This window comes from Enoplosus armatus, chromosome 9 (assembly GCF_043641665.1).
Source record: "Enoplosus armatus isolate fEnoArm2 chromosome 9, fEnoArm2.hap1, whole genome shotgun sequence".
NCBI classification, from domain to species: domain Eukaryota; kingdom Metazoa; phylum Chordata; class Actinopteri; order Centrarchiformes; family Enoplosidae; genus Enoplosus; species Enoplosus armatus.
This window is the reverse complement of record NC_092188.1, coordinates 21,769,311-21,793,764: the sequence shown is the minus strand read 5'-3', so window position 1 is coordinate 21,793,764 and position 24,454 is coordinate 21,769,311. Positions and strand designations below refer to the sequence as shown.

Sequence of the window (24,454 nt, the reverse complement as noted above, 5' to 3'; positions counted from 1 at the left end):
CATTATCAGCCTTCATCTTCTTCACATCTGGCGGAATTGTGACACATCTGGGTATCAAACCTCAATATGTTTTTGGTATTGACGGAAGTATTGCAAACTGTCAAGTAGAGCTGGGCGATAAATCGATTTTTATCATTTGATACGAATCTATGGTTTAGGACAATGTTTAACTATGACAGACCTGTGGTCCAGACATTTCACATATAACCACAAATGCCATCCTCATGGTGGTGCTATAGGAACTGTCACCAAAATCATTAGGATACATCCTCTGGGAACCGTGAATGAAAGTTTTGCGTCACTGCATCCAGCAGATGTTGATATATTTCACAGGACAAGTGGTTGACCGACTGACCGACTGACCGACTGACTGACTGACTGACTGACTGACTGAGGGCCATGCCGCTAGCATGGCAAAATATTTCAAATGACACCGAACAAGTGAATACACATTTTAGGGCAAATGACTGAGTGCTATGATCACTCCTTCTCTACACCCCACTAGAACACATACAGTTAATAACGCCATCTGACTGACCCTGTTGTTGGCCAGAATGACAACATCATGAATGCTGACAACTTCCCTCTTTCTTTCCCGGCCTACAAACAGTCCTTTCTGCTACAAACTGCTCTCTAGTGTCACTATACAAAATGTAACGAGAGCTCTGCTGTGCCAGTTCTGCTGCGTGCACTGCAATACACTGAAACAGAGTGTGGGATGGGAAGTTCAGGGCCAAAACACTGAATATGACTCAACATTAAAGAACAACTCCAGTTTATCACAACGTAGATGTTATCGTTGTAGCTTGGCCATGGTTGCTGTTGGTTTTGATGAAACTGAACTCACCAAGTTAATGTGGCAATAACACTGAAGAGATGTCTGAAGCTGTAAGAAACAAACGATCCCACTGTATTTTGGGGGGCATTTATGCCTTTATTTGATAGCAAGCAGTAGAGGGGTGACAGGAAAAGAACTGGGGATGTTGTCATTACATGGTCAGCATCTTAGAAATCCCTGGGCCACTATGATGCCCTGATCGGAGAGGTTTTAAACAAACCCCTCAGGTTATCCTGAAAATGGAGGTGAACAGATGTATTACCCAAACTGCCTGTTGTAAATATCCATTACAGTTTAGAGCCCAACTTCCTGGTTCAACCTACTGTATTACCATAATCGTGTCGTTTGTGAGTTTTCCCATACAGTGAGGGAAAACACAAAAGAATCCGCCTGAACTGTAACTTTCTTACAACCTGTCAGATCATCTGACTGCTCACCTTTCTAGCCCCATCTGACTTGTTTTTAGCAATGCCACCATGTCTCCCGAGATCAATCGCTGAGCTTGGAGAGTGCAATGTTTTCATAACTGGTAGAAATGAAGGCCAAAGCTATGAAAATATGATTGTGAGGCTTTCCACAGTTGTAAATTGTAACAAACCCAAATGCTCCTGCAACTCTATCCGCTGCTATTTGTTAGTCAAGACGCCCTGTGGATCCCCGGAGTTCAGGCAAAATCCAAAATAGCATCCCAAGTGGAGCATCTATGTCCACGGTGTGATAAAGTTGGTGTGTCTGGTGATAACAATGTGCGTCCTGCACTCTCTCAGTTCCTAATTTTGTTTGACTTTGACTGGCCGTACTCTCAGACAGTCAGTGGAAAGACAAAGCCCCCCCCCCCTCTGTGTGGCTCACCTCTGTGCTGCTCTTTGCCCCTCTGTCTGCATCTTTCTGTCGCCTCATCTATCTCTGTTGTTCCCATCGACTTCAAACACTTTTTTTAATTGGATGCAGGTCAGCCAATAGCTGGACTTGGCTAAATGGACTGGCGTTATCAGTGACTAGGCAGATGGGTTGCAGCTGCTCAGGTTATTTCTCAATACAAAAAAAAAGGGACAGAGAAAGAAGCCTGTGTTTGAGGTAGAGGGGCGAGGGGGAGGGAGGGAGATTGTATCGATAAGGCAGCATAAGAGGAAACCCTCCTTTTTCCTGTGGGCGCCGGGCAATAGATTAAAAACTTATCTGCTGGAGAGCGAAATAAGGAAACATCGCTGGCCGTACCCTCAGCGTGAGAGATGAGTTTAAGATAAAGCTGCTTCTCAATCAGTAGGACACTGGCGACCAGGTGTCTGTCACAGTGTAGGGGAGGGCTTGGTTACTCTGCCTTTAAACACTCTTGGCGGCCCCCAGCCTCCGCGCTACGTACCACTGCAGCATGTCAGGCTACAGGACACAATCATTGCCGGTGCCTGATCCATCCATCACAACAGCAGCAATCTAGTGGGGGGGGGGGGCTGCAAGAGAGAGAGTGATGGCTGACAACAACAGGATTGGTATACTGTGTGATTGGTATACTGTGTGATTGAGATATAAATCTAAACTAAACACTAAATTTCCCCCTATTTTTCTTTACCACCAGCATTTCTGTCCATCTTGTTGACTCGTTGTGGCCCTTATGCTGCTCATATCAGGGCCATGACTTTGGCTCTGACAAATATTCCTGTTGTAGCGGTTTAGGTTGTTCAAGCCCCGGCGAGATAAACAAGGGCCTTGTCAATCAGCAAGTCCGGGATGACTGACAGGTTGGGGAAGCGGTGGATGTGGAGGTGGTATTGTTGTTGCTGAGGTGTCGGAGGTGGGGAAAGGGAGCCAATCACAGCGGAGCCTACAGTAGCTCAGGAGCAACAGCCGGACAAACAGAACAGTTGTCAAAACGAGTGGCAGAAAAGAGAGGAGTTTGGGAGAAGAGGCTGGAATGTCGGTGAGAGACCACAAACCCTGCTCTCCCTCCCTGCCGTCCTCTCCTCTCTCCTTCCTCCCTTCATCTCTTCCTCTCCTTTCAGCAGACAGCCGGAGCTGAGCCACAGCGATCCCACTCCCCACTGTTGCCACGGAGAGAGAGGCGAGGAAAAGCTGTCTGACTGCAGCTGGATTTGAGGGTCATTTGAAGAACACAACCAGGCAAAGCAGAGACGGGCTCCATTTTCAGCTCACGCCAGGGAACCAGAGCCCTCTCCCTCCCTTCCTGTCGCTCTCTCTCTCTCTCTCTCTCTCACTTCACTCAACCCCCCCCCCCCACCCCTTCTCCTACAAAACAGCTAAATCAATAGAAATGACAACGCAGTTGGAAGGTCATTCGCGAGCACAGCGAGCTCTGTGGTGGAATGCTCTCCGCTATGTGGCACAGAGAGCGAATGGAAAAACAAATGCTCGTCCTGCCGGCGCTCCTGCCCGTCTATCCTGCTCTGATCCAGCGTGAGGAAACGTACGGAGCAGCTATAATTCCTCTCTTCCTCCTATACATCAACATGCAAAATGGAGCTGGAGTGTTGTGCTGCTGCACGGGGAGTCTTAAACAGAGGATACACTGTTTCCACATGCTTTCTATCAGCTGCCCTGCTGTCTGTGTACACACACACACACACACACTGTCCTCTTTATGTAAACACTTTGAGCATGAGGTACACGTGTTCACACTGGCAAAATCCTCAAAATGCTTCCCCCTCACTAATGAGCTACCAAGCATGGTCAGACACGGTGCCTTCACAACACACAAACACAAGTGCTACCGCTAGAATATTACTGGGGCTAGTCAGAGCTAGAGAAACCAGCAGCAGCAGCAGCAGCAGACATGCACAGAAGCAGCAGCACGGGAGCAGAAAAGCGTCAAAAACACATAATGACATGAACACAGAAAGAGCAGAGTTGCTTGTGCGTTACTCACAGAATATTCTATGGTCCCTTTGGGTCTCTGGAACGACATGCGCCTCCCATCCTTCTTCTCTGGAGTCTTCTTCTGGCCGGTATCTGAAAGCAAGCGAGGCAAGGTACGCATTACATTCATGTTCCTCTCTCCCCAGCTTGTTACAAGCTGCCGTTTCCCAGCCCCGTGGGTAGACAGCTCATTCGTCAACAGTGAGCGAGCCAGCCAGCCAGCCAGCGATGTGAGCTGTGAGCACTGGACCACTTTTCCCTCTCTCTCCCTCTCCCTCTCTCTCTCCTTCTCGCTCGCTCTGCTTCTACCCTCCTGCCCTCGCTCTCCCTCTATCACACCCTCCTCCTCCTCCTCCTCCTCCTCCTCCTCTCTCTCCCTTCTTCCTCCTCGCCTACCGTACGGTGCAATGACAGCCGTTGAAACCAGTTCACCTTGCCTTCTTCCCCATGTTGCCTCTCACGGCACACAGAGACCAGGCTGACCTCCATCAGGGCACCGCCGCTCTGGATGTGAGCCCGAAAAGGAAGATGGATTCGGTTGGGAAGCGAGGGGGTGCTAAAGCTGGAGATGGAGAAGAAGGAAAGTGGGGGCTGGACCAGAGGGTGGAAGGAGGAGAAGGGAGGGTTTTGTGCTATGTGTTGGTTGGGTAATGGGGGGGGGGGGACACTAGAAGGTACAGGAAGGGGCAGAAGGCAGAGGTGAAGATCCAGGATGGATGAATAAGAGGAGGACACAGCTGGCAACTGGGGGTTTTAATCTGAGAGTAATATGATATGGTAGAGATGGCGGGTTTGGGGGATACAAAGGACAAAGAAAAGAAAGGGTGGATGGTGGCAGAAGATGATGGAAGAAAGGCCATGAGGAACTTGGGGGGCTGGGCGAGGTTGGGAGAAAGCATGGAGATGAAGGCAAGAGGGTGGATGGAATATTGAAGCAAGTAGATGAAAGACGAGCAAAAGATAGGATGGGAGATGAAAGAAACTGGAAGGGGACTCTTGGGAATGGAGAAGGTCTAGGAAAGGGGCTGAGACTCTGGTCTTTGACTTAAGGCTGAGAACAAGGAGCATAGCCAAATGGGCTTGAGGAATCATGTACACGGCTTTGTTGCTTGGATGTGCAGAGTGTGAGGGCCAAGAAAGGAGTTGATTGGAGGAAATCACCGAGTTTGGGTTGAGGATTTATGTTGGTCGTATATGTTGATCCAGTGCCCTCAGAAGCCATCTTTATTTTGTAGGTGTTGCACATGACTAATGAGCCCCTTTATTCGCGTTTCATCAGGCGTCTCGGATAGCTCAAAACATGAGTCATACACCAGCGCTGCTATTTCTAGGGCTCAGGACTGCCTGGCATAAAGTGAGAGGGGAGGGGAAATCAGGGCTGCTTCAGGTGTAAATATCAGTCTAGTGAACATGATACTGTCGGTGCCGGTCATGAAAAGTAGGCTTGAGCTGGCAAATATATGGATCTAACGCTGATGTTGTCAAATGAGACACGGTAAAGTTTTACTGTCCTTTACTATTAAAGCAATGGTTCCCAACCTTTTAGAATCTTGAATACAAAAGACTGGCTTCTTGCCACCTCTCATCACAGGTTGCATATACATATGAGTGGTGAGGTTGAGGTCTTCATGGGTCCACTCGGTTGTGGGGAACAGAAACCAAAGCCAGGACCTGTGTAAGACCGGGTCCAAATATTAGTAATCGGGTTGGGTAGGGTCTTGTTTTAAGCTCAGGTCTGTGTGTCAATATACCAATATACCCACTAATACCCGAGTGTATTAATACAGTATAGTAATCATAATCACAGCAGGAGAAAATGTTTTAGGAAATCAGTATCCTGTGTAAAAGTTTTATGATATTAAAAGGGCTATTTTCTTGATTTTAACCAATTATTAAATTGGTTTGAAAAGTTATCATCTGTCTAAATTCTGCCCAGTTGGCTACAGAAAGTTGGTGCAGGAGGTCAAGGCAGAACTAACACATTTGTTTTGGGATTCGTTTCGATGACTTGACATTCTTTCGACTATTATTATTGTTATTATTATTGTTGTTGTTGTTATTATTATTATATAGCTGCTCTTTTGTTTTAATCACGGCTGCTTGTTAATTAACAGCTAATAAGGCTTTTGTCTTCTTGGCTGTTCTCTGTTCAGGTCAACTGCAGTTTGGATTGGTTCTAATTACCATGAAGTTGGTGATGTTTCGGGATCCCTTTGGAACAGGCGTCTCTTTTTATTTATGCACGTCAGATGGATCAAACATTCTGGACCCATAAACACCTTTACTGTAAGGGGTTTCACCACAGAGTGACTTTTCCCCTTCATTCTTTGATTGATGATTTAGAGAGCAATGATTAGAGACGTGTCTAAAATTTTAAGAATGAGAAAGAGAATTGAACTTTTTCTCATTTCCAAACCACTGTATTAGAGTATATAAGCGACAGTGAACGTCCTTATTTGCTCGGCCCTCATAGTTACATTACCACTGATCATTTCTCAACATTTTTGTGCGTATTGCCTTCAAATAGGGCCATCTCCAGATTATTTGTACTTCAGTCACTATTGAGGCATTCCCTCTGAATTACGACCCAGCTAGGGTAGTGTATAAAATAAGGTGTAGCACCATGAAAACCTTGGATGAGGAGTCGAGAAGTAACACAATGGTTGAACAAACTGTGGGCGTGTGCCAAATCAATTATTCAGTCTCCGAATGAAAACCTGGGAAGGGTGATTACTTTCAGTGGGAGAACACAAACTGGAGCTGTGGATTGTGGATGATTGCGTTTTAGTTGCTATTTAGAGGCAACACATCATAACTGTGATTCCATGCTTTGCTGTTATGAAATATAATCCGCCATGTCTCCTGTTTAATTGCAGGTCATGCCAGTGCGGCAGACTGCATGTAACCTGACTCGGTTAGTAAACAGCGGAGGTGTTGATCCGCTTTGTTAGCTGCAGAATTGCAGAAACAACAGAGATGTGTGCAGTGGCTTTTGTCGTGGCTTGACGTGCTTATGCACCGCTGTAAACGCTGAACTGGCGCAGGCTCAGCCCAATCAGGGTTAAGACAAGATCAGACTCCCAAATAATACGGCATGAGCGTCGGAGAGAGCGACAGTGAGCTACAAAGAACAGGCAGGCAGAGAGAGAGAGAGAGCGAGCGAAAGAATAACAGACATGCATTAGCAGCTGCAGGGGTGTTTGCACATGATGAGCCAGTGATTGGTCTAAAATTAAACCTCACCGTGGATGGTGGCACAAGAAATGGGCATTTTATTCACACTCCAGACACACAGCGGAGCTCGGCACCGGGGCATCTTCAATAACAAAGGCTCTGGTTTCATCCCACTCCACAGGAAACCAGAAGCATCTGTTGTCTCTAAATATGCCCTGCGTGTATAGAAGGAAGCTACTTCTTAAGTCCACAAATCACAGCCTGTTTGTTTCACGTGATCCATCCGCATCCAGTGATGTATTGGAATTTCGATTTTCAGTCAAGAAATGTTTTTGCCCTCAACATACAAACGGATAGTATTTCAACCTAGAAGACACACAGTCTTTGCTTTTTTACAGTAACACGCTGCACGTCATGCATTGAGGCAGCATGATATAACATGTTTAAAATGGCAGAATGTGGAGATGCAGAGGCTGCAACGGAGAGGCGTGAAGAAATGGGCCTGTGGCCGATGCCAATCTAGATAAAGTAAACACAGCCACTGTATCTTTGTTGTAACAGCACAGTGAGAAAACTTCTAAAGGAGGTGAGCCGAGGTCACTAGTCATCTAATTTGTTGTTCAACCAAGTAAAACAACAGTTGCCACGGCGCAAGTCGTTGTCGTTTCCCATAAAGAACATTTTACTTGGCTCATTAATGGGCTGAATTACAATTACACTGGGTCAACTGTGAGAGAAGCAGTGTGACTCGCTCCGACACTGAAAGGAGCTGCTGTGTGTCAGGAAGAAACAAAGGCTGCCTCTCACCAATCTGGGATGTAAACAGTCACAAGAAGTCATGCCTATCTGAGCAACTTAACACAAAAATGCGTGACAACGGCTGCATCCAAGTCATGGCCCACCACACACTGCAGACAGGAGCCCGGCAGGTAACAGTGTGGGCTTTTGCCCTTGTTGGACGTCCACTACAAACGAAACAACAAAAATAGAGAATATGTGAGTAACTTTCCTAACGCTGTAGTAGGTTTGACTCTCACCTCTCTGCAGATCTATGATTTAATGTCTATGAGGGGGTCTGTGACATGCAAACTGCGATAAACCCCCTGCTGAGTGACATATTTCTGAGGAAGCTTGAAATACGTTATTAGAAAACACGATCTCTCAAAAAGTCATACATCTATCATGTTAACATGCATTCATCCGTTTTCTCTCGCTGTCCTTACTCACATTCATTAAAAACACCCATGAAAGACGAAAGAATGAATGAATCAACAAGTTTTAGGCAGCTCTACTCTGAAGATTTCTGACAAGGACATCACTATGAAAAGCTTGTGAAGAACAAAACTACAATAAAGTCCCCGATCTCTTTCATAGCTGCCATTGATGGAAGTCCTCTGTGATTGAATTTTAACGACACAGAGAGAAGAAACAATGGAACATGTCTCCATTAAAAACACACAGAAACTATGCAAACCTTTGGGAATTTGTACACTCAACAAATCCAACAGCTGCCAAGGAACGCAAGGAACTGAATGGTTCTCGACAAGAGCTAAATGCAAATGCCACTGCATGTGCCCCCGAAAACCATGCCGTGTTCTGTACCAGTGCAATCTGTTGAGCATGAATCACGGCTGCTAAATATATAGTTCCCCTCACTTTGTACACAGCCATGACAAACTGAAGCAGGCAGGGAATAGGAGAGTCAACAACATTCCCACATGGTCTGATAGAATACACAAGCAGCCAATTTCCCTCTGCTCCCTTGTTTTCCCTGCCTGCTGGCTATGCAGCCCTCCCCAGATGTTATTTTTAGAAAAACCCCAAACGGTAGGGGGAGGCAAGAGCTCTGCACCACAGCCACACTGAACAGGTGCTGCGCAGGACTAGTTAGAGAGCTGGAAACTTTCCTCAAAAGCCTGCGAGGGGCAGAGTCAGCAGTTTGTTGTGTACACGGGTTGGACACAATAACAGAAATACCTGTGAAATATAATGCAACAGGCCTGCAACATGCACCCACCCTTATGCCTGTGTGAAGCTTAGAATAGTGTTTGTTAAGTCTTCGTCAGAGAGTTCTTCATTCAGCTCTGTGGTCATTTTTGAGGACATTTGCATCATATTGTTAACTTTAGTGCTAAAAGATTACTTAAGAACTACTGATGAGTCGATTGTAAGTAATGCACCATTGATTACTGTCTACAATATTGTTTTGGACCATTGAAGGCAATGCACAAAACTGATAAATGGCAACTTTGGATTTGTGATGAAGTATCTTGATTAGTCAGAAAGAGTTTCTCAATGAACTCTCCAGAAGATTTACTATATCATGATTTAGATACATACAGGGATATAAAGTCACATATTTATCCATATAGACCACTCCTAATTAGCGTTGTAAGTTTATCAAATAAAAAAAACTAAGACTCTACAGCCATGCTCGCGTCTCTGTGAGGCTGTAGAACAACGGTGCTTTGAGCTAAGTGCTAATGTCAGCATGCTAACATTCCTACAATTACAATATTGACATGCTGATGTTTAGCAGGTATATGTATACTGCGTTCACTATCTTAGTGTAGTGCTAATAAGCACTAGACACAAAGTACAGCTGAGGCTGATGGGATCCTCTGGGGACCATAAATGTCTGAACCAAATTTCATGGCAACCCATCCGATAGCTGTTGAGATATTTCGGTCCGGACCAAAGTTGGGGACCGACCGACAGACTGACATTGCCATCCTTAGAGTTTTACAATTTGCAGATTAGCAGCTTTTTCTTTTTATATCTAATATCATTATAAACTAAATGTGTTTGTAAGCAATTGAAAAAGGACACCTTGGGCTTTTATAACATGCAACATGCATTACTACTTACTTACCATTATTAAACACTTAAATCAATGAATACAAAAAGTGATTCACGAGTTGCAGCACGACTTATTTTGTCCAGCTCCTTGTATGTAAAACTGCACCTATGTATCGTATACTTTGGCTGTTACATGTCCTCTAACAGAATGAGGGAGCACAATGATGGGGATTGTGGACATTAATGCACATTAAGCATGTTTTGACTCGAACATCTATTGGCAATTGGAATTGAACAACGTCAACAGCCCTCAGGCACAGTTTAGAACAGCCTGTAATGGACATATTTTCAAAGCAGAATCAGCTTGCTAGCTAGTTAAATCAGAAATCCAATATGAATGTCAGTTAAAGAGATAATAAGGCCGTTTCACAACACAAAACAATATTGCTTTGCCATTTGCTTTTCTGCCTTGAGAGCAAAAATGTGTTGTGACACAGGCTGCTCACTTGTGGCAACATCCTCCAATTTTGTGTGTATGACAATTTAGGAGGAGGAGGAGGAGGGGATAAGGACTAAGGAAGGGGCAGAAAGTGGACCTTAAAGCCAGCGATCACTGCACCTGGTTGGGTAATGGTCTTGTCACTTGGTATTGATCAAAATCATGCAGCTACACTTTTACAAAGCCTTGATATACACCGATCAGGCATAACATTATGACCACTGACAGGTGAAGTGAATAACACTGAATATCTCTTCATCATGGCACCTGGGATGTATTAGGCAACAAATTAACATTTTGTCCTCAAAGTTGATGTGTTAGAAGCAGGAAAAATGGGCAAGCGTAAGGATTGACAAGGGCCAAACTGTGATGGCTAGACGACTGGGTCAGAGCATCTCCAAAACTGCAGCTCTTGTGGGGTGTTCCCGGTCTGCAGTGGTCAGTATCTATCAAAAGTGGTCCAAGGAAGGAACAGTGGTGAACCAGCGACAGGGTCATGGGCGGCCAAGGCTCATTGATGCACGTGGGGAGCGAAGGCTGGCCCGGGTGGTCCGATCCAACAGACGAGCTACTGTAGCTCAAATTGCCAAAGAAGTTAATGCTGGTTCTGACAGAAAGGTGTCAGAATACACAGTGCATCGCAGTTTGATGCGAATGGGGCTGCATAGCCGCAGACCAGTCAGGGTGCCCATGCTGACCCCTGTCCACCGCCGAAAGCGCCAACAACGGGCACGTGAGCATCAGAACTGGACCACGGAGCAATGGAAGAAGGCAGCCTGGTCTGATGAATCACGTTTTCTTTTACATCACGTGGATGGCCGGGTGCGTGTGCGTTGCTTACCTGGGGAACACATGGCACCAGGATGCACTATGGGAAGAAGCCAAGCCGGCGGAGGCGGTGTGATGCTTTGGGCAATGTTCTGCTGGGAAACCTTGGGTCCTGCCATCCATGTGGATGTCACTTTGACACATATCACCTACCTAAGCATTGTTGCAGACCATGTACACCCTTTCATGGAAACGACATTCCCTGATGGCTGTGGCCTCTTTCAGCAGGATAATGCGCCCTGCCACAAAGCAGGTGAGGTGAGGTTGAGGTGTTGACTTGGCCTCCAAATTCCCCAGATCTCAATCCAAATCGAGCATCTGTGGGATGTGCTGGACAAACAAGTCCGATCCATGAAGGCCCCACCTCACAACTTACAGGACTTAAAGGATCTGCTGCTAACATCTTGGTGCCAGATACCACAGCACACCTTCAGGGGTCTAGTGGAGTCCATGCCTCGACGGGTCAGGGCTGTTTTGGCAGCAAAAGGGGGACCAACACAATATTAGGCAGGTGGTCATAATGGTATGCCTGATCGGTGTAGATGTTGTTTTGCGAAACACTAGTAGAACATATTGAAAAAAATACTGTGAAAGCTCTTATCCCGACATCAGAGGGACAGATAGAGAGTCGTTCCTTCGGATTTCAAGTCAAGAGTCTGTGAAAAGAGACCGTGATCAGCCAATATACACAGCGAAATGCTTACTCAAATAAAACAGGAGTAAAAAGTGCTGACTATCACCCAGTGACAAACTCTGGCTTTAGAGCTAAGCTGGCGGTGTTGTTATCTTAACACCAAGTCGTAAGGTGGACATGACAACTTTATTGCAGCAAAGAGGAGCTGCACGTTTTTCATGGGCCTCTCTCTATTGTGCAAAAAGGAAGTCATCTATTATGTATCCTAAGCTGCAGTGCGTTATTATATACCATAAGCAAAATATCGATGTAGTCTGATTCAGAGAGGCAAAGTTCACTGATGGTGTGCCTCGCCGGTTCCAGGGCCTGTGTGTGGACGCTACAGAGAGCAACTGTTTGAGAGAGTAGCCAGAAACATACAGTCATACATACATTTAATGGGTATTTGACTAAAAGGTTGCCTGCTAAAGGAATGGGGGCCACTTGGACAAGGCAGACACAAGTTGTAGCAGTCCTAAATGACCAGACCACATTCAATAAAGCTAGGCTGTTTTTCTTTATACTTTTAATGTCCCCAGCCTGCTGGAAAGTAATTACACTCATGGATCCTCTAATTTCTTCTCTCATTTTTAAGTTGCAGGGAGATAAAGGCAACAACAGCAAATGTCAACTCTCTTAATCAACAGTCCCGTTGTCCCAGAGGAGTTATGAATACCACTGAATAGACGAAAAAGTGCCAACAACACTGAATCGAAAACCAGGCTGTTATTGCTGTGCAACTCTGCTACAGTGCTAGCATAAGCTGTAGTCTCTCCATTGTAATGAATATACAGTACATGGGTCTAGTGGAGCTGTCGACTTAAACACAGAGAACCATTGTGACAGGCAACATCCCTTTGCCAACACTCTCAGTACCACTCAGCTCTATATTACACTGCCAGCCTCCACGGACCAGCCTATACACCACTCAGCTTTTATGGGAAACTTTGCTGAACTGCAGTTTTTTTTGTGTGTGTGTGTGTGGGGGGGGGGGGGGGACATGTCCAAGCTAGAACAGGAGGCTCTGGATCTGCCCTGTCCTCTCATTAACGCTCTCCCCATGTCGGCTAATCGCACTCCTGTTGTGTCGCTGGTAATGTGGCTTAAATTCTCTCTTCACTGCGAGATGCTTCTCCTTCCACATTCTGAACATCGAAAGCCAGACACTGGTCTGTGCCGAGGTGTGTTAATGCTAACACACACTCATTTGAATTAATATTCTGACGCCGTGTACATGACTGTTTCCATAGTGACGAACCTGGTGCAGACTGAAAAGGAAAAGGTGTTATTAAAAAAAGAGTGGCCCGTCTGCATTATACAGTACTAGTTTCAGCGTGTGGGAAAATTACTTTAAATGCTATTGTTCTGAAGCACATGAGCTGCCTCACTGTAATCACAATGATATATTAACCATAACCAGCTATGCTAGTGAGGTTGTTAATTAAGTATTAATTAACAATTCATATACATTAATATCTGAACGGCCTATCTTGTTGTTACAGTTGTTCTCAAAGGGTGAATCTGTAGCGCGCAGACACGGCACAAGTCTGTTATGTATTGTTATAGAGCAGAGACAATTACAATGGACAGAAAATAAATCGATGGACAGAAAATAATCTAACAAGAATATAAACTGATTAAGTCACTTAAGTCATTTATCATGCAACAGTGCCAAAGAAGAAGAAGGACTTAGTCTTAGTTACATATCATGGTAAAATGACTATCGTAACCTTGGACTAGGGCTGGCTATCCAACCTTGTGGCACTGATTGAAACGTGTCCATAGCAACAAGTATCAAAAACTGCAAAGTACCCAGAAAACTGGCATTGACTGTCTGCTCAGATTCATCAACTTTTGTAAAAATGTAAATTCTTAAAATTTGCATATTATTTCATCAGAGAGTCCCTGATTTGAATAAAAATGTTGCCAGTTTCAGATAAGTGCTGGCTTGTGCTGACAACATTTAACATTTGAGAACTTTGGCTTCTATTGTTAAATGAAACAAGAATCTACAGTCCTGCCAGCAGCTCTGTGGGTCTGCACCTTGTGATGCTTTGAGCTAAATGCTAACGTCAGCATGCTAACATGCCACGGGGATATTCAGCAGGTGTAATGTTCACCATGATCACCACTGCATTTTAGTGTGTTAGCATGCTAATTAGCACTAAACAGTTTACATTAGTATACCCGAGGATGAAGGGAATGTCATTAGCTTAGCAGGTATTTTGACCTGATGGTGGTGCTAGATGATGAGTCAGGATGTCACTAAAGTTATTACAGTTCCTCCTGAGGGGGGCAAGTCTGTACCACAACACATCTTATGGGGGGCATGAAGGTCTCGGGTGTTGTATTCTGTACAGATTGTAAAGCCCCCTGAGGCAAATTGTGATACATTTCATAGCAATCCATCAGATAGCTGTCGTCAGTCGAAAGTGACAGACCAACTGGTTCACATTTCTCATTGCTTTGCCATCAGTACTGAAACTCTGGCATCACTCGTAAACATCACAATTGTTACCCAGCCCTAACTTGGGCATTTGCATATTGTGATAGACATTTTTCTGACATTTTACAGACTAAACTATTCATCTTTTAATAGAACAAATGACAAATGATGATGAATGGATTATGACAACAATTGTTGATTGCCGCCCTTCAGTAGTATACAGCCACACACAAACACTGTCACCACTATGATGAAACAATATCCTGCGTACCATGAGCCAAGATGAAACTGTACTTGCAACACACAGTGAAAGCACTCTGATCCACAGTTGATGCAACTGAAAACAGGAGGTCCTTCTTCAGCTCCAGATCTCCCTTCGTCCTCCTCCTCTTTGCCATCACATGCATTCAGACTCCAGGCTCACTAATCACACTGTGATTCCTCCAACCTTTGGCGTTAAGGTTATTGCACTTAGAGCAATATTTCTTTGCAAGCCAAAGTTGGGGGTGGGAGGGTTTGTGTGTCTGTGTGTGTGTGTGTGTGATGGGGGGGTAAAGGGGGGCATGATGAATGGCGCGGCTGAAGTCCAACTCTGCATAGGCTGGATCGATGCCGATGATACATAATGTACACTTGCTGTAGCTTCCACAACAACTCTGTGATTCATCTTTACCATGACAGTAATGCAGCGCTGTAACTGAACTGATGTGTGGTGATGCGCAATAGGGCGTAAATGATCAGTGTCCGTCCGCTATAATTATACAATCGCCCTTAATGAATGAAATAAACTTTGGGTTGCCTCAAGAGAAAACTCACGGTAGAAAGCAAATGGTAGAAAACGGAGCAGGGTTGGCACGAGCACGTTTGTGTGGTCCACCTTTTGTGATACAAAAGCGCATCGTTATCGGTTCGCGTCGCCCTTTTGGAGCCCTGGCACTCTGCATCTGGGCAGCAACACTAACCTCTCAGGTCGTAATCAATAGCAGGAGAAGTGATGAGCTCAGCTATGAGAAACACAACCTCTGCATTATCAGATCTTCTTATTGAGCCAAAAGCAAAGAGTCTTGGTCAGGAGTCACGGTTTCAATAGGTACTGTACAGCGTAGGCCAAACGCAGGTGCAGGGAGTGATACACTGGTGGACGCTGTGATAATAGTCATATATTTCTATACATTATATATAGAATAACAGGTGCATTAAATCAGTTGCCGGAGAGTAATTAAGCACATTAACTTTTTCTGAACAGTGGCTACTGTGGCCACACATGGCAATTAGGGGATAATGGTAAATGCTGACAAGGAGTATAAAAGGAACACAAAAAGTCATAAAAACCACAGTCTGTAATGGCCTACCAGGAACAGAGGCTGTATCACAATACAGACAGCTTGTTTTCCATTTACCCAGACAGCTCTGCTGAGAGCAAGAGGAAAAAATGAAGACAGCGTCTCCTCAAATCCATCTGCATGACTAACTATCACACACAGGGGTGGTGAGACTCGACAACTTGATGAACTCTCTCCTTGCCAATATAACAAGACTCGTCTTACAAACTGTTTTAGAGCAAAATGTGTATCCTTTACAATACAGTTAGCTTAGAGGGAGAGGAGGTGAAAAAATAATATTAACATAAAAACAATTGAAAGTTCACTTTCCCTTAGACCATGATTGGTCAGGGGTTAAATCAAACAATTACAACAAAGCAGATAGGTGTGCTTCATCAGACATTCACAGTTAAATAGTTTGGCATTGACCAAGTGGTGCTGCCACTGCAGCCCCACGCTGACCAGTCTATATACTAGAAATCTATATACTAGACATCTGTTAAGCAAACCAGGAGCTACAGTATTTCTATGTAATAATGTTATTTCACCTCGACAGGATCATAAGCCTTGGAAGTCGCACTGGCTACTGCCAGTGTGTATGAGTTTTACAACTGTCCGTTATTATTCCAGTGAGGGAAACACAATCTTCACCATTGACCACATAAACCTGTACATCACGAGTTCAGGCGCAGGGAAATCATTGTCATCGTATCATTTTCAAATGTATTTCGGGCGTCTTCAAGAGTTTACGAAATATATTGGAATTTTCAGCGTTGGATAAACATTACAAGTTCATTTTGAGCCAAACATCAGCAACAAAAACTATGATGATTAAATCATACTCCCAATATGAAATAACCAAAGCTGCAGTTTTTTTTTTGTCATATTCATGGAGCTAAACCTAAATACACTACATGAACAGTGTAACACAAAAGGAACTAGTAAAAACACGACTAAGTATGGCATATATCCATAGGACTAGGCATTGACTATACATGGTATAACGTTTCTCAATCATTGCAAAACAAATTATTTACGCAAACAGATTTAGCCAAATGCTTGACTCAAGTGGTCTAACTGCAGTGGGGATTAATGAGCGTCTGGTTCAACTGAAGTTGAGGCCTCCTACTCTTGTGCCCAGAGGGTATACAGAAAACTCAGCTGATTGGGACAATAAAGAAAGGCTCTAGTTGTCCTCACAACTATCATCTACGACTACATGTGGCTTAGTTATGCCCAACACTTTTATTGTCTTTTTGACCAAGCCAGGCAATCTTTAACTGCTTAGTAACTTGATGTGAGGAGGTTAATCTTTTATAGGAATAACCTGTGATCAGTGGCAGCCAACAGGATTAGACTAGATGTACTCCCTGGTGTGGTAAACCTGTGCTTTACTAACCTCTTGAAAGTCTCGAAAAACTCTCGGAAAGTTGTCGGGAGCTGCGGTTGCCTTGCAGCAATTTCAATTTCTGAGAGTGTTGGAAAAGATACATTTTCACCATGAGAAATGACATCACCAGGTGTTCCCTGACCTCCTGCTGGAGAATGACACAATCATCTACACACAAATGTCTCTTCACATTGGCTACCCACTAAGTTTAGCTTATAAAAGATAGCGAAAACCTCCCGATCTGAGTTGAGAACAAAAGAGCTGCTTTCCCTGTCGTGATTAACAGAGCCACCTGAGGAAAAGGCCACCAGCTTGAAAAGGCTGCAGAAACGATCAGGAAGTCTGTAAGTGGTAAACAAATCCCAGCTTCAAAACATCCCTTTAGAAAACTCCAGCTGACGTCATACCCATGCCCTTCCTGAGTCTGTGGTTTTATGTCTCTGAACTTCTCAGTTGGGAAATTACAACCACAGGTGTGGAATCCTTGAATATGAGGGCTGCTTGTTTCCAGAGGCTTGGCTCTCTTTTCAGCTGGAGTGATGAAGATGCAAAAGATGCAGTTGAGTCACTCAGAAGAAGTCTTAATTATCTTCCCTTAAACGTCAACTCTACTCAGCATTTGCGCTCATCATCTGGCCTCTTTGAAACATCTGCTTGTTGCTACATCTCGGAGCTGGCAATCATGACATACAGTATATACAGTGGCGCTATGCAGCTAATCGGCTACATGCGCGTCTAATTTAAAGTCCCCGTGTTGTTTTCGCAAGTCATCTGTCCCTGTCAGATGTCCTCTCTGTGTCTCTATTTTCATCTGGATTTGTTTGTATTTCTAAGCTGACCTCCTTTCTAGCCTTCCACACGGGAGATGCATCATCCTGTTAGTGGGACAGACTGTCATCATTTTGGCGACAAAGTCCTTGGAGAAGGATGCAGTGTCAGTGCGGCCATTGATACTGTTCACCCTTGAAACACAGACCAGTTTGTGGGGACAAGGCATCCTTGAAAAGTCAGGGAGCAGTCATTAGTTCAAACCTGGAACACAGTTCTTTAAGTGCAAAGCAGATGCACAGTGCTGTGGTCTGGTGATCCCATGGCACTCCTGCCACATTAGTTCCCTTGACAGAGCCGTAACAGATCCCAGGAGTATCTCATAATGGCATGCAGGGCAAGTGACATGCTGGGACAAACTGCTCAAGGACTTTTTGGAAATTAAGGTGATTAAAATCACCCATTACAGTGCAGAGAGGATCAGCAGATTGCACTTTCTGAATCATCCCGATAATTGCAGCAGAGTTGGCGTCAGCCTTAGGGTGAACGTGAACATTGACAAATAAGTGAACGCCCTGGGGGACAGAGAGAACTTAGAGATGCAGAGAGGAGTTCAATGTCGGGAGGACAAATCTGCTCTTGCACCGTGGCAGTGGTGAATCATCTGCTATTAATACACGAGCACAAGATCTGTTTCTGTGATATCACGGCCACTTCACTGTCACAGTATGTCCAGAGTTAAGCTCCTGCTGGATCAGTGGTGCTTTTAAAAATGACAAAGTGTTCACATACCAGTACCTAACAACGCAATCCACAAAAGCTGTAAGCTGTATAATGAAGAAATGAAGAAAGAGAGAATATGTTTCCAGGCAATGTTTCTTCTAGTATCTGGCATCTGTTGCTCCACATGTTCTACAGTGGGGCATCCTAGTGCAGTGGTTCCAAACTACGAGATAATTAACAGGGCAGGAAGGCAGAAAAAATTATACATTTCTATACCAAATGTTTTTTTTCCCCAGAAGCTTCTCTAATCTTTGCTTTTTTCTTGTTAATTACTGGATTTTTACATGGAGTTCTGCCTCTTTAGGTCGATAAAAATTACCCAAATAATCACTTTTTGGCTGATTTCAACCCGTACACACACATTGCTACATTTCAAGTGGTCCCAAGCCAAAAAGGTTGGGGATCACTGTTCTAGAGCAACTGAGAAATCTCATCTATAATATATTGCTAAATACTTAGAAGCTGCAAAGGAGTATATATTAAAGTGCACTCTCAGAAAATAGTTGGGACGTCTTTGTTTGCCAGCAAGTCTTCCATTGCAGAATGTATAAATAAATATAAAAGACATCTTAAAACTTCAGAACATTGCTTTGACTCTCCTTTAGAAATCTGGAGCAGTATGGCATACCTGTGTGTTATGTTATTATCCAGTTTCAAGGGTTTTCAATCAAATACCATGTTTCAGTCATAATCAACACCATACATGCGTCTATCCCCTGTGAAAACTGAGGAACTACCTTACTCAATATCCTGTCTTTCTAGTTTCTTCAGACTTATATAATCATATCAGACAAGAAAAAGCACATTACAAGCACGTACACTACTGTATCGGTCCAACCAGTGTAATCTCTCGGGACATCCAGGGGAGAGTCATAAGCTGCTGATTACAGCTGAGACGGGATGTTTGGAGGATGAGCTGCAGGAGCATGGTGTGCTGTAGCATGTGTTTCAGTGCCTGCAGGTGTGGCAATTCTGTGTTTATAGTAGATACCTTAAATCCTGCCGCTGAGTCTGTAATGGTACTTTTTAATCTCTCTATTATGGCTCTACTTTTGCCTCCTTGCAGGTAAGCCTGCAGGAGTTTGCCGTCAGTCTTTGCAAAGCTATTTATCTCAGCCACTACTGTATCTGCTTGCTACAGAAAAACCCCCCACCAATATTTCAATTCTGCATGTCGTAACTCGTAATGTTGCAAGTGTGACTTGTCCGAGCACCTTGAAGCAAAACTTCATCTCTACTTTTGTCTCTTTTCTACCCATCTGTCCCCCCACCAAGATGGAGCAACAACTTCCTCCTGGCCACCCTTTGAACTCGGACTTTGACACACATTCCCAATAAATCTGCCAAAGGTCAGGGCTGTCCCACTGTGAAATCAGAAAGGACTTGGAGGCTTTTGAAAGCACTTTGGCCCCTCTTCTTTGTCTTATCTGATTGTTGCCTGAACACGTTCGGGGTTTAGCCTTTGGTCTGAAAAAACAAGCATGGCTATAACATTTTATAGACAAAACGATTAATTGATTAACGGAGAAAATAATTGGCAGATGAATCGATAATGGAAATAATCATTGATTGCAGTCCCAAACCACATTGGAGCTGGCACACGGCTTAAGTGTGGAATTTCCGTCATGTGATAGCAAGTGGTCGTATATTGGGGGGAGATCGCATGCCCCTTCTAGGTTCAAGTCTTTGATGTCGGACGTGAGAAGACTTTTTGATTTTCTCTGGCAAAAACATAACTAATAATATACAGACTTTTATCCAGAGAGTGAGCAACAAACAAACTACATGTGAAATGCGAGCTTCACACTTAGCTGGCCACAGAAATGCCTCTGCCTGAGGTGACGTGAACTCACAAAGTGCCGTCCCATTCTTCATGCAGTTTTCTGGAGCCAAGACAATTCCTCTCATGTGTAGCGAGCAGGATCACGCGGGTGACGTCAGGCCTAGCTCCTAGGAGTCAGTGTGGACAGTGTGACCGGGCCTATCAGTGTTCAGCTGGTCAAACAGTGCAGTGCCCACCCATGGTTCGCTCACTACCTCCGTGCCCACCCTCATCTCTAACATCCTATCACTTCCTCTACCTGACTCCACGTCTAGTTAGTCTCACCCCCACCCCCCCGCCCCGCGTGGGGCAGTAGCCTGCAGACACGAGCCGCCCCCGCGGTCCACTCTGCTGCTGGAAGAGAGGCACAGGGACTGCTAATGAACCCGACTGCCATCCATGCCGTTTCAAGAGCAGCACAGCATGCATCTGATTAATCTTTGTCCTAATTAGATCGAACAATTAACCTGCCTGCCACCGAGCTCTGGAGCCTGATGACTCTGCATGAGCTGCATACTCCTGTACATTAAACCAGAGCAGGGGGGAGAGTGTGCCCTCGCACCGCAACTTTCTGTGTTTTCAGAACAACCAATTAATGCCAGCTAATATCGCAAAGCATTCGGTGAGATATTTCGACGGATGGTGTGGCCGAGAACTCAGATCCCGTCCTGCTTTTCATTTCAACAGTTCTCTGCTTTTAATTCAAAGTCAGAGGAGGCAATGATGGCTCTCATAATAAATTATGTTTGAGAGGCAAAGCAGAAAGTGGGGGGGGGGGGGATCCAATCTTCATTAACATGGAGATACTCCCCGATGTGAAAAGCCTTGAGGACATACGGTTTAAGCATGCACTGCCTGCTGATCTGAAATATTTGGAATGCCTCAGTTGTTACAGGCAGCGTGTCCATGCAACAAAACTGGACGAGCAGAGTGCAGCCACTGAGGACGTGAACTCAGCTGATTTGTTATGAGTTCACACCACTTCAGAAATGAGAAATCAGGCAAGGAAGCCAGCAAAGGGGCCGCCAGTCCTGTGAATACAGTGTCCAGGAAGGCTTCCTTAACATGTGTGCAACAGACAGCGTCCCCATGTTGAGCCTAATGCACACTCCTGACACACATGAATCTTAAAAGGTGTGTTCTGTTGTGCTTTCCTTCTTTCCTTTCCCTTGAGCAGACCATATGATGAACCTAAAGACATTGTATGTGAAGACTGAGGTATGTCCAGTGCGCAGCTCCATGTGCATACACGTATTTTTATTTTATTCATTAGAATGAATCATGTTATTAAGGCATATTTTTCTGATGTCAAGGTGATCGAATGAAACCATTACATTTGGCATCCAAAGGCATTTTCTAAACAGTTACACGTTCATTTCTTAACTACTTGAGCTCAAAAGCTTCCTACAGACAAAAGAAGGTCCTTGCAAACTAGAGGTTTATCGAGGGTGTGGAAATGCCCTCACCACCAAACATCCTCTCTTGAGGCCTTCCACACCGTCGTCATCCGCTTTGCCCCAAAAGGCGCGGTGTCGGCGTTCAATGGGACGCTTTGTAGGTGATGCAGATGTGAACGTACAGCCAGCCGCCATTACCACAAAAAAGAAATAAGTTAATAAACTGGGTTGGGTTATTACCCTGTTGGGGTAGTTTTGCTGGCTTATTGCATGTGTGCCAGATGCTACAAAGTACAAAGACATAAAGTGCTCACACTGTGCAAAGCTCCCAACAACCAATAATTCGAGATCTTCCCCAGGCCTGAGGATGATCTCGCAGATCGAAACTAACTAACTAACTAAAAATGATTGGTTATTGGGAGCTTAGCACAGTGTGCAGACTTCATTTACAAGCATTGCACTAATAAAAAGACACACCCGTTACACAGTTTCTTAGTATGCGTTGCTGTAGACGACTCTCTCAGCATTCCACTTCAATGAGAACGCCAACCGCCCACAGTCAACAAGTGCCCTGGGAGATCCTGCCTTTAAAGTGAAGCAGGGGGGATACAGCCTCAAGCGAAGGGAGACTGAGCCGACATTCAGTGAGCAAATTATCACCATTTATTACACACAGCGCAACATTACATTTTAAGACCAAAGTGCATTACAACAACAACAAAAAAAAAAGCAATATCACATGAGAGACAATTAAACAAAGTTAAAAAACAAATAACTCATTTCTTCCAGAAGGCTATGTCATCCCCTCTAATTTGAGAGTGTTGTCCCTGACCCCGTCCCTGAGGACACTGCAGGATATGTGTCGCTATGACGCTACAATCCAGCACAGGTTGAAAACCTGTGTAGGTGCTGTCTGGATACTCAGTCCTTATTCGAAAGGACGACACATGAAGGGATAACCACCCTGAACCTTCGGCCAAGAAACCCCCCGCAGCACCGACAAAACTTCTGTATGCCAAATACCTGAAGCGACTACAAAAAAAAAATATTGCTATATATTTCTATTGCACAGTTACATGTTTGTTTTTATGTATATATAATTAAAACAAGCGTATGTAAATATTTCATTCAAACTATTTGTTGTCTGCTGCCACATTCTACAACCTGGAGGCAGAGCAACATCAGAGGTACAGACTCCTCGTTAACAAAAGGTCCGAGTCCGTCTAAGTGATTAATAACTACATTTATACACTGATCCACAGATAAAACAGACACAACTTAAACTGGATATATGACTGTATTGATTTAATCCCTCCTTCTCACTGTGCATTCTGCGATCAGTTGACATCTAACCGAACGAAACAACCCACATTTCTTCTAAATGCGAGACTGGCGTTATCTGATGAATAGTGAGGCGGTTACTTCCGCCTAACAAGGAAATCTGACCATGTGGGGCAGGGACAGAAAAAGGGCCTCAGAAGAAGAAGGGGGGGGGGCAAATCAACACTTTTATTTTAACACCATTACAGAAGTGTTTAATAGACACACAAAATGGTACTGATACAACTATGAGTGTTAAACTATGGGACCTTCAAGTTTTATGTAAGGTACAAGTGCTGTGAAAGAGGGGGTCTGGTGGTTGACAGAGAGGGGCTCCTCTCAGCTTTGAGCTTCAGTTCAGCAGAGGACATATCAAGACACCTTATATCTGTTCCCCCATTCCTACTGTTGTCATTTACCCACTTGCAGTATCTCACACCACAAACCCTGTGAAACTCAGTTCCATCTCTTCAAGACGCTGAAAAAGAAATAACCAATGAAACGTCACTACCGATCAGCTGACAGCTGCTTGCTGACACCAACAGCAGGACGTGTGGAGATTTGCAACTTTGTTCAAAATCTCGTCGTTAAATGTCATACACATATTCGTACGGTGTCACATTATTTTTGTCTAAATATTCGCTGGGAGTCACTATGATTTAGAAATACAGCTGTATTTCCAACATATTTCGTCTGTCACGCGGTTGGAGGGACACTGAACACAGCGTATTTTAGTGACCGAGGGCTACGGAAATAACTCGACTAAAAGTTCAAACTAAATTGGAATAAGCGAAAATGAATGAATAAGAATTTGGCCGAATTTAAGAGCGACGGTTAATGTTTATTTCTAGATCTTAACCTATGTTCTCCCAAGGCAAGAAAATGATCCACGGAACGAGGACACCTTAAACTGAAGGATTTGTAAAGGGGGTTTGGCTCAACGCTCTGGAGAGAAGTATGGGTTGGAGGCTTGTTTTTATCTGGAAAACTGGCGACATCGCCTGCATTCTCCAAACTAGCAGCTAACGGAACTGAACGTCACACTAACCTGTCTTGAAGTGGACGGTGTTACTGTCGTGTGCTGTCCCAGCACTGTGCTGTTGGATGTGGACAGTCTCTGGTCCGGACCCAGGCCACAGTCTCTGAGAGATTGCGTCCCGCACAACTCTCGCGCTGCCGCCCGTCAGAGAAAATATGTAGTCCATAACGCTCCTGCTGCAAAGCCGGAGCAGCAAAACAAACCCAAGCTCGAAAGAGTCAGCCCGCGATCATTGCGCAAAGAGAAAACAAGTAGCAGGCTCAAACGCGTGGTGTGAAACCTCCAACCCCTCGGTGCATGCCAAAACAGGAACTCTTTGGAACACGTCAAAGTACAAACTTTTTGTGCCCCTAGTGGAGTCAAGCTGTGCAACGGAGATCTGCTCTGTCACAGCAGCCTACTGCCCTGTTGGCCTATATGTGGACACAGTGCTGACAAACACTGGGTGGATATTTCAGATGGTGTCCCCATGTTTGATTCAATCC

At 44.6% G+C, this 24,454-nt stretch overlaps 1 protein-coding gene across 1 annotated transcript in view; it reads right to left on the bottom strand.

The window, feature by feature from the left end:
• The window catches only part of oxr1a (oxidation resistance 1a), a 62,333-nt gene extending 38,096 nt beyond the window's left edge, over positions 1-24,237 (bottom strand). The window contains exons 1-2 of the mRNA XM_070911594.1: positions 23,979-24,237; positions 3,720-3,802 (exon numbers count right to left, since the gene is read on the bottom strand). Coding sequence (XP_070767695.1) covers positions 3,720-3,802; positions 23,979-24,135 — 240 coding nt within the window. The 5' untranslated portion in view covers positions 24,136-24,237. The remainder of the gene's footprint in view (positions 1-3,719; positions 3,803-23,978) is intronic.
• Between the last annotated feature and the right edge of the window lie 217 nt (positions 24,238-24,454).